The 14,290-nt window shown below is 43.4% G+C and overlaps 1 protein-coding gene and 1 long non-coding RNA gene across 3 annotated transcripts; one reads left to right on the top strand and one right to left on the bottom strand.

The window, feature by feature from the left end:
* Window positions 1–363: 363 nt before the first annotated feature.
* On the bottom strand, window positions 364–9,061 carry sp4 (sp4 transcription factor). The gene is made up of 7 exons (XM_080862286.1): window positions 8,310–9,061; window positions 7,956–8,026; window positions 6,609–6,959; window positions 5,323–6,517; window positions 4,437–4,635; window positions 3,152–3,351; window positions 364–2,856 (listed from the first exon to the last, which is right to left on the bottom strand). The coding sequence occupies exons 1-7, from the start codon at window positions 8,314–8,316 to the stop codon at window positions 2,585–2,587; spliced, it is 2,295 nt and encodes a 764-aa protein (XP_080718412.1). The 5' UTR covers window positions 8,317–9,061; the 3' UTR covers window positions 364–2,584.
* LOC308384001 lies at window positions 2,640–4,592 on the top strand. Of its 2 annotated transcripts, none has more exons than XR_013969257.1 (4): window positions 2,640–2,776; window positions 3,180–3,389; window positions 3,801–3,921; window positions 4,458–4,592. It is a non-coding gene; the product is annotated as an uncharacterized lncRNA (long non-coding RNA). The 2 variants fall into 2 exon arrangements; XR_013969258.1 differs by having other exon boundaries at window positions 3,752–3,921.
* Window positions 9,062–14,290: the final 5,229 nt, after the last annotated feature.

Raw genomic sequence — 14,290 nt, 5'->3', positions numbered from 1 at the left:
TTATTTCTGGAGTTTCCATCATCTAAGAAAAACCTCCAGAAATATACAAGAAGAAATTCATTCAAGCAGGTTTGACAAATTTCTTATTGAGTGTCAAACGATTGTCCTGCGACTCAGGTCGGATCTTCACAGCGCCATTCCGAAGGCCACAAGTGGCACAAAGAGAAACCCGGGAGCAGAAATTGTTCCCACAGGGAGGGCGGCTACTTCATCATCACCGCTGTCAAAACACAGCTGAGAGAATACCCAGTAATAAGGAGGCGGCACGAGTTATAGCTGTGTGTCTGTGCAAAGAGCACCATATGTAAAAATAAAATAAATTCGCAGTGACTCACTCCCCACTCAGAATCATCAGAGATGAAATGTGAGCCTCACTTTAAGAATCACTTTATTGTCAAGTGTTATGCAGGCAAAGCATCTTTTCTGCTTGTAATTTTTCTTCCCTTTTTTTTTGTTTTTTGTTGACATAACACATTTGTACAAACCAGTTTTAAAAATATCAATAAACTGGAGCCTTTGAGGCTGTCCTGCCAAAAAACCCATTATCAAATGTCATGGAGACGAACAAACATCTTTAGAAAAAGATTTACAAATGAGATGTCACTACAAAATATCAAAGAAAGAAAAAAAAGAGAAGTCGTCACACAAAATATTACCAAAAAACATCTAAATTTGTTTGGTATCAACCTTTTTCAGCTTTAAACAATAGTAACTTTTTTTCTCCTTTTTTTCTTTTTCTTTTTTTTTTTTTTTGTTTTTTTGCTTTCTTCTTCTTTTGTTTGTTGATTTTTTTTCCTCCAAAAACACGTTATGGCGCAGAGAGAAAAGAAAACAGAAGAAGAAATGAACAGCGATGGTCAGACATAGAAAGACAAAAAAAGAAAAAGAAAAAAAACAGAAGCACAGAGAATAAAGAAGAGAGAAGCAGCACTACGGCAAAGAACTGAAACATGCTGTACACAACCTCAGAGTCAACGCGCACAAATACAAGTCCAGCAAAAAGGCAAATATTACAAATCAAGGATAAATAATAAATTAGCCATACACAGTGGGGGTCCTGTGTGTTAACATACTTAAGGAGGGGTGGGGGAGTTAAAAGAATTGATAAATTTTATAAAATAAAAGCATCTTATTATTATTTTTTTTAATTTCAAATGAATATACGCACTGAACTAACACAGAGAAACACCACCAGAAAACATTTCGTAATATCCACGTAGCTAAACGGCCTGACCGACTCCCACCCAACAGCTCCGTCTTATATATATACCTGCCTGTGCTTTGGTTTGCACTCCGCGTCACCCTCTTACAAGTCCGGAGAGCTCCCCTCTGACTCCGTCCGGCTCACTCCGGAGATCCCTCTGTACGACAGCTTGTGTTAAGGCAATTGTGGTACATCGGTCATGTAGCGGGGTGGGGGGTTTAGAGGGGCGGTCATTAGAGCACAGAAAGCAAAAAAAATTTGAAAAGAAAGAAAAGAAAGCAACGCTGTCACCACAGTTACGCCGACCGTGCCGTGTTGTTTTGTTTGATGTAAAACTGTCAAACACGTGGCGGCGTGAAGTGTGCAGCCGTGATGTCAAAGCCACCCTGTGGTACCAGGTCATCCGGACTACGACGCTGCCTTCCTTAATCTTAGAGCGAACTGGCTTGTTGTATTAACAAGAGAAAACTTCCCCTGACAATGTAAACATGGTTTCACTAGGATTGTCATTATTACAGTATTGCTTTCACTACACAAACAAAGTTGTAGAAAGCTAGATTGTTTTTCTCTATAGAAACCCTTTTTTTTTCTAATGGCCACTGCGCCTCAATAGGAATGCATTTTATAAATCTTTTTTTATATGTGCTTTTTTTCCTCCCCTACTCTTCTTTTTTCTTCTCTTTTCTTAGAATTATCCCCCTATATTTGTCATCTGATCGCAAAAGAATCAAACACCTGAATCTTATCTGAGGACTTAAACCTGAACCATGAATAAAAACTCAAATTAGGTAGATCCTCTGCAGGACAGCATGGGAGTACACACTCATTCACACAGCTCACATTTACACCCACCCCCCTCCCAATACTGCCCCTGCTCTGTCACTGATCTGCAACAGCTCTGTACCTTGATTGACCCTCAGCACTGCCTGACAGGTGTGAAGCAGGAACACAACTTTTGTGCATAGAGTTCTGTTGTGATTAGGAAAATGTCTCTCAGTGTCGGGTGGTTTCAAATTCAGCAGGTCCCCTGTCTTGTGCTAATCTGCGTACATCCCTTCCCCGCCACACCTGAAATTCTTAATAGATTAAATTTTTATAAATGCCAAACTAATCTTTGATACACTCTAAATTTCTCTATTTTGTTATTATACGCGTTAGTTTTGTTTTAGACTGTTTATATTTTTCAGGTTTCCCTTCATCGCATGGATCCCTGCCCGTCCCTTTAGAGTCTCTTCGTGAGCGAACCCTTTCAAAATAAGGTCAAATTTTAGAAAAAAAAGGAAGAAAAAAAAAAGAGAAAAGTAACCCCTTACAGTCTATGCAAAGACCTCCAAAAAAACAGGAAGCCAGCCTTCCAGCGAAGAGACGGGAGGCAGGCGCCTACTCAAACTCCTCCTCTTCCTCCTCCTCTTCCTCCAGGTGATTGGAAGTGGTCGGCGTAGCGGGGTCAGAGTCACGCGACAGTGTTGCTACGGCGACAATCTGCGGGGAGGCGCCGAGGTCCTCGGGAGTGTCTTCCTCCATGTCGTCAGTGGTGATGATTGCCACCGCGGCGCTGCTCTTCTTGTTCTGGTGGGTCTTGATGTGCTTCGAGAGGTGGTCGCTGCGCATGAAGCGCTTGGAGCATTCGGGACACTCAAAGCGCTTTTCTCCTGCAACAGTGTGGAGAACAAAAAAGTCAGACTAATGTTTTAAGGAAGACTTTAAAAGAAAGAAAGTAAAGAAAAATTGTGATTCCACCTATTTTTGCAGCTTTTCTCTGCCCTATAGATTATTTGGGTGGTGGGAAAAAACAAAAACCTTTAAAGGTGCCACTTTGGCTTCTGCTGGACATTTCTCAAGAACTGAGGGTAAAATTAAAACATTGCAGCTCTAGTTTGTATTCAGCAGTGAATTCAAATTCAATTCAAAATCACCCTGCATGTCTGTGTCTATGCTTTCTCCCACCTGTGTGTGTTCTCCGGTGTCTCTGCAGCTCGTCGCTCCGGGTGAACCTCTTGCCACAGAAGATCCAGTTACAGACAAACGGCCTCTCACCGGTGTGCCAGCGCAGGTGGGCCCGTAGGTGGGATGTCTTTCCATAGACCTTCCCGCAGCCCTCCATGTGGCAGATGTGCTGCTTTTTCTTTGTGGGATCCCCGCTGTTCCTACAACACAAACTTCTGTTATGAGTGAGGACCAGGAGGTTTGTGTGTGTGTGTGCTACAGATCAAACTCAAAATACTCCTATAATAATTACATGTTTATATTTGTAATTCCATAATTTTTATATTACAAAGCCTTTTGCTTATCCCCCCCCCCCCCCATATACTCTGTAACCCTAAAGCTTTAGCATTACCTGAAAGAAACGCATGCAGGAAAACAAACGTTCTCAGGCAAAGTCCCTCCCCTAAACCAAATAGAGCATTTCCTGTAGTGAGAATATGGCTGTCATGCACTCCTCCTGTTGCTGCGTGTTGTGTTTAAGAAGCCAATTCTCATGACATTTTCAGTGCTTCATGTGTGAAAACAGTTTTAGATATAGTTTTGTGCTTTTGTCTCATTTAGTATGTGCAGATGCATGAATTGTCAAGTTGGACCCCGCCTTCTCTTTCAGTCGTTTGCCTGCACCCCACCCCCACTTCTCCTCTGCATTTGCAAGCCTCAGAAGTTATCTCACGAGCACTGGGCCCAACTGCCAACGCGTCTGTGTATGTTAAGCAGCGTAGCAGAACAAGGTACAAATTTTTTATGAATCAGGAAGTAAACTTTATGTCTCATTAGCATATATACATATATATATATATTTTTTAAAAACATTATATGGACATGGTAACCAATATATGAGTATGTAAAATTTCAGCTTAGGAATCCTAATCTTTTATTCAAAAGCAATTAAAATTCAATTGCATCTTTTTTTAAACCACTGTTGGTGCATGATATTGAAAATTCTGGAAACAATAATTTTTTTTCTCAATGTTCTCAAAATTGAGAACATGTAATTTATGGATTTATGGAGAATGAACTGTGTCAGTCTTGTCAGTTTTGTTAATTTGTTAGTAGTAATCAGTACAGAGAGAAAACTGCTGTGAGGTGATGAAAAAAAATCCACTACGGAAAGACTTTTAAGTCCAAAAACAAAAAACTGCTTCCTTTGAGATTGTATAGTTTGGATTCACTATAACTTCTGAGCCTTCAAAGTCCCTTCAAAGACTAGAAATAATCATGAGTATCTTATGCATGCTTTGCATACCTTCCCTCTCCATCCCTGCAGTTTGGACAAGAGCAGGCAACACGTCGAAGCCTCTTGCTGGGCGGTCCCTCCTGGTCTGAAGAACTTTGCACAGAGCTCAGCTGGTCTGGACTCATTGACGAGCCTGATGCAACATTGCCCACAGTGACAGTCACTGGAGACGACTGAACTTTGACCCCATCTTGACCCTGTGGTTGACCTGGAGGATGATTGAAAGTGTGTAAACACATGATCAAAAACAAGAACAGTTTCTATATTACAACAGAGAAAGTTAAAAAACAAGAACACCTTTGACTACAGGCTGTACATACAATATGGAGCCACCATTATATCTCCCATTGGTTTGAGGTGATCTGCTTTGAAACTTTAGGCCTAAAGCATATGCTGCATTGTCTGTTCTATTCTAAATGTACTAAATGAGCATATGAATTTCACTCAAGAAGACTTGAAACTAACACTTAAAGCCTTTAACTCTTTAGGAAAATAATTGCTGAGGTATTAAGACAAGTGAGATGTAGTATCATTTTTCATAGACTTTTCTACAAACTGATACCAAGAGAGTCACCCTCTGCTGATCACTAGAAAGAATGTAGTTCAATGACTTGGTCTTCACTTTAAAGACAGAGAGGCAACATGCACTTTTATTACAGACTATGTGTCATACACACAGTCTAACTGAGCAAGCAGGAGAGCAGGACATCCTTTAATTCAAGCTTTATAGATTAGTTTGTCATGATATGAGGGATTAGCGCACTGGACTAATATGATATTTTCTCAAGAAATAAAGACTCTCTGTCTCCACAACCCCATTGCATTCACGGTTTATGAAAGTGAGCAGATTGGTGCTGAATACGCATTTAGACAGTTACTCTCATAATGCCCTTACCCTGTAGACCAGTAATAGTGAGTGGTACGCCCTGCACCTGGACCCCAGCTGTGCTCAGTCCTGCAATGCTGACCGTCTGCACCCCTGACCCAGGGTTTATCTGGGCTGCACTTAGCGTCAAGGGAGCTCCACTAAGAGAGACTAGTCCCCCACTTCCAACTGCAGTCCCACCAGCTACCGGAGCCAGCGTCAGCTGCTGTGGCACAGCTGTCCCGAGACCACCCTGCAGGGAGACTCCACCGGGTAGCTGCAGCGTTTGCCAGGTGAGCTGCCCAGAGGGTGATAGGGTTGGGGTACGAATAAGGACCTGGGCAGAGTTCGGGAAGGCCTGGATGGGCTGCAAGGTCTGTCCTGGAGCCAGCTGCAGGGTCTGAATGTGCTGAGGTTGCTGTTGGCCCTGTGCCTGACCCTGACTCTGAGCCTGGGGCTGCAGCTGGATCTGCTGCACCAACTGGTGCCCCACCTGGCCCACAATCACCTGCTGAATGGCTCCAGGTGTGTCTGTCTGGTTCTGTAGCCCGTTGGTCTGATTCTGGCTTTGAGAGTCTGCCTCGCTGCTCTGCACTTGGGCGTCAGCTGATCCACCCTCTGATCCAGCTGAAACCACTTGAGCCCCATCAGGCACGCTGTCGCCTTCAGCTACTGCCATTGTTGATCCAGCTGCAGCTGTGGTAGGAGCCACCCCTGACACAGCTGTTGTCACCAGCTGGTTGCCATTAGCAACAGAGAATGTGCCATCTGCTGATTGGATAAGCTGCACAGCTCCACCCCCTCCGACATTATTGATCACAGGCAAAGCCAGGGTCATGCCACCAAGGTTTATAGGTACTGTGGTCATGACAGGAGTTTGGGAGCCTTGCAGAGTCTGCAGCTGAAGTGGGAATGACTGCGCAGGACGGATCTGCAGTGGAACCGTCTGATTGGCTGTACTCGTCAGGATGGCCTGCTGGTTGGTGGGTTGAATGATAGCTTGGGTCTGGCCCGAACTCTGGATGAGCTGAACCTGCTCGGGAACGGCCCCGATGGACGCTGTTTGAGGGCTGATGTGGATCTGCTGTCCATCTGCAGTCTGCAAGTGCGGGATGACCTGATACTGGACTCCTGCTCCGGCATTGGGCAGGTTCTGAACCTGGATGATCTGAAATTGCTGCTGCTGATTGGCTGCGACACTGTTGGTCCCACCTACTGCCTTTACCTGCCCAACAGGAAAGGAGCAGTAAATCAGTTATGTGGACAAGGATTAAAAATTGATAAAAACATTTGCACAAACACACCACTCCCCTCACCTTACGTCCACCAGGTGAGCTGTCATTAGTCAAGGTGGTGGCCACGGTCACAGCAACAGGTTGACTGGTGTTCTCCTTGGCCATAGTAGGCGCTGCTGTAATGATCTGCCAGCCGTTCCCTGTGAACTGTGCCGGGACCAGTTCTAGCTGCTGGGGCACTAAGGCCTGACCCCCAGCTGTGTCCACCACTATTTGACCCTGGATCTGTCCCGCCTGCAACTGGATCTGACCAGCCTGGACCTGGATCTGCTGGGCCCCTGCTTGGCCCTGTGCCCCCTCTGCTCCCCCCTGCCCTCCGATCTTACTGCAGGTGGCTGCTAGCAGAGCCAATGGAGAGGGCTGAGAGGAATCCTAGAGGAGACGGTGGAGGAAAGGGGATGGAGGAGTAATGGATGGATGGATGGGAGGGGTGAGAAGGGTGATAGGGAAAACAGGAGTGACAGGTGAAGGAAGGACAAGAAGGGAGTCAGGGTTAGAAACATACATTAACAGCTTGTACGCATACACAAACAAAGCCAAAGAGTACATGTGCAAAGATAAAAACGCTTAAGGCTGGGGATGATAGCAGGTATCATTGCAAACGCTCACGCAATGATTAATTTTAAATGAATAAGAGAAAAAGAGCGAGGGGTGGGAAATAACATGGTGCAGAAAAAAGAAACACAAAAAGCTGAGTGAAAGCGAGAGAGAGAGCTGTCAGTGGAAGTGGGCGGTATTACAGGAAGCGAGTGGGTGGGCGTGTGAGAACCACATTTCTGTTTTCTGAGAACACTGGAAGAAAATGCCGCCTTCTCTCTCCTCCCTTTTCAAAGGAACTAGGTCGCAGGCAAATTTTTAATGCTCAACACCTCACAACAGTGCACGGGGAAACAGCCTAGATTTTGTAACAACTACAACAGCAGGAAAATTAACACAGCAGCGATGCTCGTCATGCACATTTAATGACAATAAGATGCGCTCAAGAACAGCTGCCTGGCTCAAAAATAATCTCAAAGATATATATGTATACAACCTGCTGCAGAGAGAAGTTTCACAGTCTTGGGGCCACTTAACCAAAGCTGCAGGTCTTTCAATAATATCCACGTGCAGAATTAAATCATTCTGACCATAATTCAAACAGACAGTTCAAAAAGTATAGCGGCTGAAGTGTGACAGCCGTGTAAGCCTATTCATGAGGCTCTGGGTTGGCTCACTGTAGGGCTGCACAGAAGCAGGAAGTGGAATTCACCAGAGAAACGCCCCCAGAGGTGTCTGGCTGGCTAGGCTGGGAGGGAGGGAGTACATTTTTGGCCTACAGGCAAGGGAAAAGTAACGAACTATAATAAACTCCTGTCTCCTTGCTTTTACCTGTGATCCAGAACTTTTCCCCCTTTTAGATGCTTTCCCTCCTTCAGTTCCAGATGATTCCTTCTTCGAGTCTGTGAGGAAGAGGCAGAAATGTTAGAATATTTTCAATTACAATATTATCACATGGGGATTACTGAGTACTACAAAGTCCCGAGCAGTATACGGGGCACTGCATGCTGCAAATAAAATCCAAGCAAAAAAATAGCATATATGGCATCACAGAGGTGATCAATATAGACAGAAGAGAAACCAGTAACCTTATCATCAATATCAAAGGGGCATTGAGCTTCCTATCTGTCAAACGGCTATAAAGAGGGAAGGAGGGGTGGAGACGGGGAGGGGGAGGGTACCTACCACTCATAACGCATTAATATACCGAGAGGGAGAGGGTGTAGTTCACGGTAGAAGGCCGGCCGGGTACACAGGCGGAGGACGGCCTATATGTTCGGCTCTGAGCCGTGGCGGATCTGCCCGTTTGACGAAACCACCCACCGGCCAGGAAGGGCGGTGCCAAGCGCAGGAACAATCAAACAGCCCCAAATAACGGAAATAACAGAGAGAGCGGTGACCGTCCCCGGTCCGCCGGACACCTCACAGATCCGTCGTATGACTCCTTTACCGGATAGACAGTCCATAAACGAACAAATTGGCGGTTGTCAGAGTGATATCCACAGAGAAGTTGGCAGTGTGTGACCGTAGAGGCCCACCCACTTCCATTTAAGCATCAGGACAACACCCTCCTCGCAGCTCCTGCCTGTCACCGCTGTTTCTCACGCCGCACGACGCGGGGACGCCTCGTCGCTGTCCGTCGCGCGCCGAAAACAAACCGTCACCTGTGTTGGTATTTTAAGCGTGTTCCCCTTTTTTTCGTGCACAATTGATTTTTTAAAGGGGGGGATACAGGGAGATAGCTGTGGCTTTTGTGGGCGGATGCGCTCCTCCCACATATTCAGATTGGACGACGGGGCTCGGCGTGCGAGGGTCGAGATGGGAGTTGTATTTTGGTGAGGCCTCGCCTTCTCGAACTGGCTAGCGCGAGCGGGACTACAACTTCCGTGATGCTCCGGCTTGTCGGTTGGGTTTGGAGCGGCGGTGTCGGTAGTCATGTTGGTGTGAGAGCGAGAAGGAAGGGCGGCGACTTCTGTGTTGTGGGGGTTGGGCAAACGGGAAAGGAGGTGTGTGCGCGCGCCCGTGTGTTTTGTGCACGCGTGTCAGTTTCAGAATGTCAGTAACGGTTAAAAAATTAAAATAATCAGGGAAACAAACGATTTAATTATTTTTGAAATCATTTAAAAGGTGAAAATGCAACAGTGTTGCTTCTAAGCTGATGTACGTCTATTTATTTACCTCATCTATTTCCCCCCTTGTTGTCAACTTTAGATCCTATGTAGTAGAAAATTACGTCATTGCATTGCCAGAGGCTTTAGGAAATTCACACTAGTACAAGATTTGTGTGTGTGTGTGTGTGTGTTTGTGTTGTTATGCAATTGTGAATTGAATATGTGGGTTCTGATTGGCTAGTTCAACAAAAAAGGTTCTTCAGACAAATTGAACTTTTGGGATATGCATTATAGCTTCATTCTGCCAATCAACAGTAATTTTTACAGTGGGGGAAACGATTATTTGATCCTTTTGAACAACTTGTATTTGAATTTAGTTGCAAAGAAATAAACTGTCTCTAATTGTTATGAAAGTTTTATCATGGAGAGAGACTACTTGGATACTAACCCCGAGTTGCTCTCCAATCCATCGGAGTATGTGTGTGAATTTTAGGTAGGAAGCACTTAAAAGCATAGAAAAAAGTGCTTGTGTGAACTGAGTGTGAATGTGGCATGTTGTATAAAGCGCTTTGGGTGCTCTAGGAGAGTAGAAAAGTGCTATATGTGACTTCAGCTTGGGTACCTTGATGGATTTGGTAAACAGGCTAACATCCCAGACTGCCATAAACCACAGATGTTTAAAAGAATGCTAAGAATCTGAATAACTGATGCATTTAAAAAAGATCATCTACTAACTAAATCACAGTAAATATAGTAATTATTTATTTGTTCATTAAGTGACTTTCTAGAAGCTGGTTGCTTATATAATCCAGCTACAACACACACTGTTTTCTGTTTAGACCAATAATACATAAGCAGTCCATCTGTTTAAGCATTCAGGAGCTGTCCACGAAATAAGAATCAGCCTGGCATGATAACTTTAGCCCATAAAGTGACACTGTTACTACTGTTCTGTAAATGCATCTGGGGTGGTTTCAGGCCGAGGAACAACAGCTGTACTTAAGTGTCTAAATAGAAACAGAAGTCATGTCTGTCATTCTAGTGACAAAACCTCTTTCAGACTTCTAAACAGTGTGTTTTTGATGCATCTGAGAAGTAGGGGTTTGTGATGAAGCAGAAGGCCTGTATGAGGGCCTTTAGGCCTGTATTGGTTTCTCCGTGGCTTTAGCCAGTCACAGCCCTGGTTCTCCAAGCAGAAAACATCATTAACAAGAGGCCAACTGAGGTTATGGCTCCGGCTCACAGGGGAAATATTTAGGCTTATAGACTGGCAGCCAAGGCAATGCAGTTGTCTCAGTGTCTCACCCCAACATAACATCATAAACACTCAGACAGGATGGTATAGAAGTTCCAAATCTAGTATTAATTAAAAATGCGACAGCTCATCTCTTTTAGTCTAATTGACGTGTTAATAAGTTGTTCATGTTCCCTGAACATGATCCTTTTATGCCTTCGTGTGCCTAAATGAGGAAACAGTGCATAGGTAGCCCTAAACCTTTGCATCATCTTAGTATGCACAGACCTCTAAATGTGTAAATAAGTGTCTCACGTGTCTTCACCTATCTGCTGTGTGCCTGTAAGTTAAACAAACCTGCTCAAACTCTGAAAACTATTGCAATATATGTAACAATCAGAAGTCATTGTTGAGAAAGAAGAGAAAAGTGAAAAAATAACAAATGTACAGTAGGATTAAGCATCGTGCTTGGCTTTTTGTCTGTCGCCATCTTAGTTATAAAATAAGTTTATCACTAGTTGGGTAGCCTGTTTAGCAGGGTGCATGAATGATCCAATGGGACATTAAAGGGGTTGTTAACTTTGGCTAGCATAAAACAAACTGACCTGAAGGAAACAGCTGTTTATTAGCACAGCTGAATTCTCAGCAAAAGGTTGCCAGTTGCTTTATGTGTCAGAATGTGTTCAATATATCTCATTTTAAAATATTAAATGGTAAAAGATATCATAAGCCTTCAGCTTTGTTCCTCATTGCTCACACACAGCCACTAAGAGGTTACTGCTTCCCTAACTTTGAAACCCTGATGGTATAAACCAACGTATCTGAGACTGTCTACCATGCTGCAGTCCTCAGGAGGAACTGTTCAGCTGTAATATCAGCTGCTTAGTTTCCTTGTGGCTTTCACACGTTAACGCTGTTAAAAACACAATTTTCACTGGAGCAAGTCTTTCATCCTTGTCCATGCACGTAGCTTGCATGTGATAAAGCCTAATTTAGTCCCTGTGTGTCTCATAGACATTCTTAACATGGCCTTTCACATTTGAGTATCATAATGCTGAGACATATCTCATGAACGAGACTTTTCACACTTAGAGACCTACAGAAATTTTGAGAACTTTATTCTTGTAACATGCTCATACACTTTATGCTTATGTGGTTTCGTTTCCCCTTTTCAAAGGTTTTTATTCTGTTTGTGTGTGTGTGTGTGTGTGTGTGTGTGTGTGTGTGTGTGTGTGTGTGTGTGTGTGTGTGTGTGTGTGTGTGTTTGGGGGAACGCTGCAGTCTAAACATATTTTCATAATGAAACTATGTTCACAGGAAAACACACCTGGGCTGGCCTAGAAACATACATGCACATGCACTGTAATTACTGCGGAAGCCACGGCCCTTGTTCCCGCCTCCTGGGCCACTCGGCAGGGCGTTGCTAGGCAACGAGGTCTGCTCGGAAGAAGGGGTGTTGTTATATATGTATGTAAGGTGGTGGTGATGGAAGGGGGTGTGGTAGAAAGAAGGCTGTTCTCTGGGACAGATAAATATCCTGCGAACAGAAAAACTAATATCCACTGCAGTAAAACTCTATGATACAATAAGGCTTTAATTTACAGCAGGTTCAATCCTCGTTAAAGTTGTATTTATCATATTTGTCTGACAAGTCATTGAGTTTCCTGGAAAATTTAGCAGTCCTTTATGCTCACCAAAAGACAAATAAATAAATAAACAAATAAATAAATAAAATATCAGCATATAAATAATAAACATTAAAGCTAAAGGAATCCACGATGGGAACAGGTTATAAATGATAGTTCCATTTGTGAACAGCTGCAACCACTAGATGGCGCCATGCACCAATCAGGACGACAGATTGTGTACTCATCCTTGCAGCTGTTATCACGAAAGACGTTTTCAGATTTCTTACAATGAAAAAAAGTTGTTTAAAAAGAATCCGTCTCAAGTCAAACTGCTACATTGCAGGTAGAGTCAAAGGTTTTCTGAAGGGTCCTTTTATTTATTTTCTGTTGTTATTCAGAGCCACGAACAAAGTGTTTGCCACCTTGTTGATTTCTTAGTTTTTTGCTTACTTGTCACACAGACTAGTTTTAAATCATCAAACAAATGTTCATATTAGACAGAGATAACCAGAGTAATCACAAAATTCAGGATGAAATAATAATTTTATTTATTAAGGAGAAAACATATCTAAACCCATCTGGCTCTGTGTGGAAAAGTAATTGCCCCCTCCCTTTTTTTTCACATCACGAATTGACTGTGAATAAGCAAAGTTTTGGAAAGCTGAGTTCAATTTCACTGGTCACACCCAGGCCTGATTAAGTAGAACCTGTCTGACAAAGTGACGTAAGATAAAAGATCTCAAACAGCAACACATTGTGCCATGAGCTAAAGAAACAGATGAGAAACCAAGTCACTGACATCTATCTATTGGGGCAATTGTGGCTCAAAGAGTTGGTAGTTCGTCTTGTAACCGGAAGGTTGCCGGTTTGAGTCCCGGTCATTGTGTCCTTGGGCACAATGACCTACCGCCTACTGGTGATGGCCAGAGGGGCCGATGGCGCGATATGGCAACCTTGCTTCTGTCAGTCTGCCCCAGGGCAGCTGTGGCTACAACTGTAGCTTGCCTCCACCAGTGTGTGAATGTGAGAGTGAATGAATAGTGGAATTGTACAGCGCTTTGAGGGCCCCAAAAAGCGCTATATAAATGCGATCCATTATTATTATTCATTATTATCAGTCTCACAACAGTTACAAAGCCATCTCTAAGACTTTAAGACTCCAGTGAACCACGGTGAGAGCCATTATCCATAAATGAAGAAAATACGGAACAGTGGTGAACCTTCTAAGCCAGCCTATCAAAATGACGCCAAGTGCAATATCAACGACTCATCCAGGAGGTTAAAAAAGAGCCCAGAAGATAATTTAAAGAAGTGCAGGCCTCACTTGCCTCAGCTAAGCTCAGAGTGCATGATTCAACAATAAGAAAGAGACTGGGCAAAAATGGCATTTATGGAAGAGTTCTAATGTAAAAATCACTGCTGACCAAAAACAACAAAAACACTTATCTCATATTTAACAAAGAAACATCTGGTTCATAACACATTAACATTTATTTACACTATAGTTGAATTGCGCTATAGTTTAACAGCACATAGCTTTGTTGAATTTGTGTCTATAAAATTTGTTGCTACTGTTGTCATTTCCTAGCATCATAGAAAATACTCAAGAGCCTATTCTTGTGTGCTTTAATGTAATTATTGTAGTTCAGCTTGACTTTCTTTCTGATGAAAGGCAGACTTCATAACCAAACACATAAAGTGTGCGGACACAGTGTAACTGATGCGACTTCATTTTGGACAGTGCAGAATGATTTCAATTTCTTCCTCTGAATTTAATGCACTGTGTTTGTTTGTGTGCGTTTGTACGTATGGGAATGGAATGTTAATATAGTGCATCAGCACACAAGCACGTTTGCAGGTATGAGTCAGTACAGGCTTGTGTACTGATGTGTGTTGTTTTGCGTGAGATCCGTGAGTTTGTTGCACACGCATGCAAGCGTAAGTGTGCATTTGTCACATGCAGGCTTGGCGTCAAGATGTCTCTGTTTCCTAAAGGTTAGGCTGTAAAGATGGAGAGATTTATGACTTCTAGCATGAGTTAATGTTTTGGCAGTGGCCTCTGTTGCTCATCTCATTGCGTGCGTGTGTGTGTGTGTGTGTGTGTGTGTGTGTGTGTGTGTGTGTGTGTGTGTCTTTGTGTAGGCCTAGAATTTGTTAACAAGTGATAACAGATACGCTTCGCATAACTCTCCT

This window comes from Rhamphochromis sp. 'chilingali', assembly GCF_963969265.1.
Source record: "Rhamphochromis sp. 'chilingali' genome assembly, chromosome: 17".
In the NCBI taxonomy this organism is placed as follows: Eukaryota; Metazoa; Chordata; class Actinopteri; order Cichliformes; family Cichlidae; genus Rhamphochromis; species Rhamphochromis sp. 'chilingali'.
The sequence above is the reverse complement of the archived record's forward strand: the minus strand, read 5'-3'. Positions and strand labels throughout refer to the sequence as shown.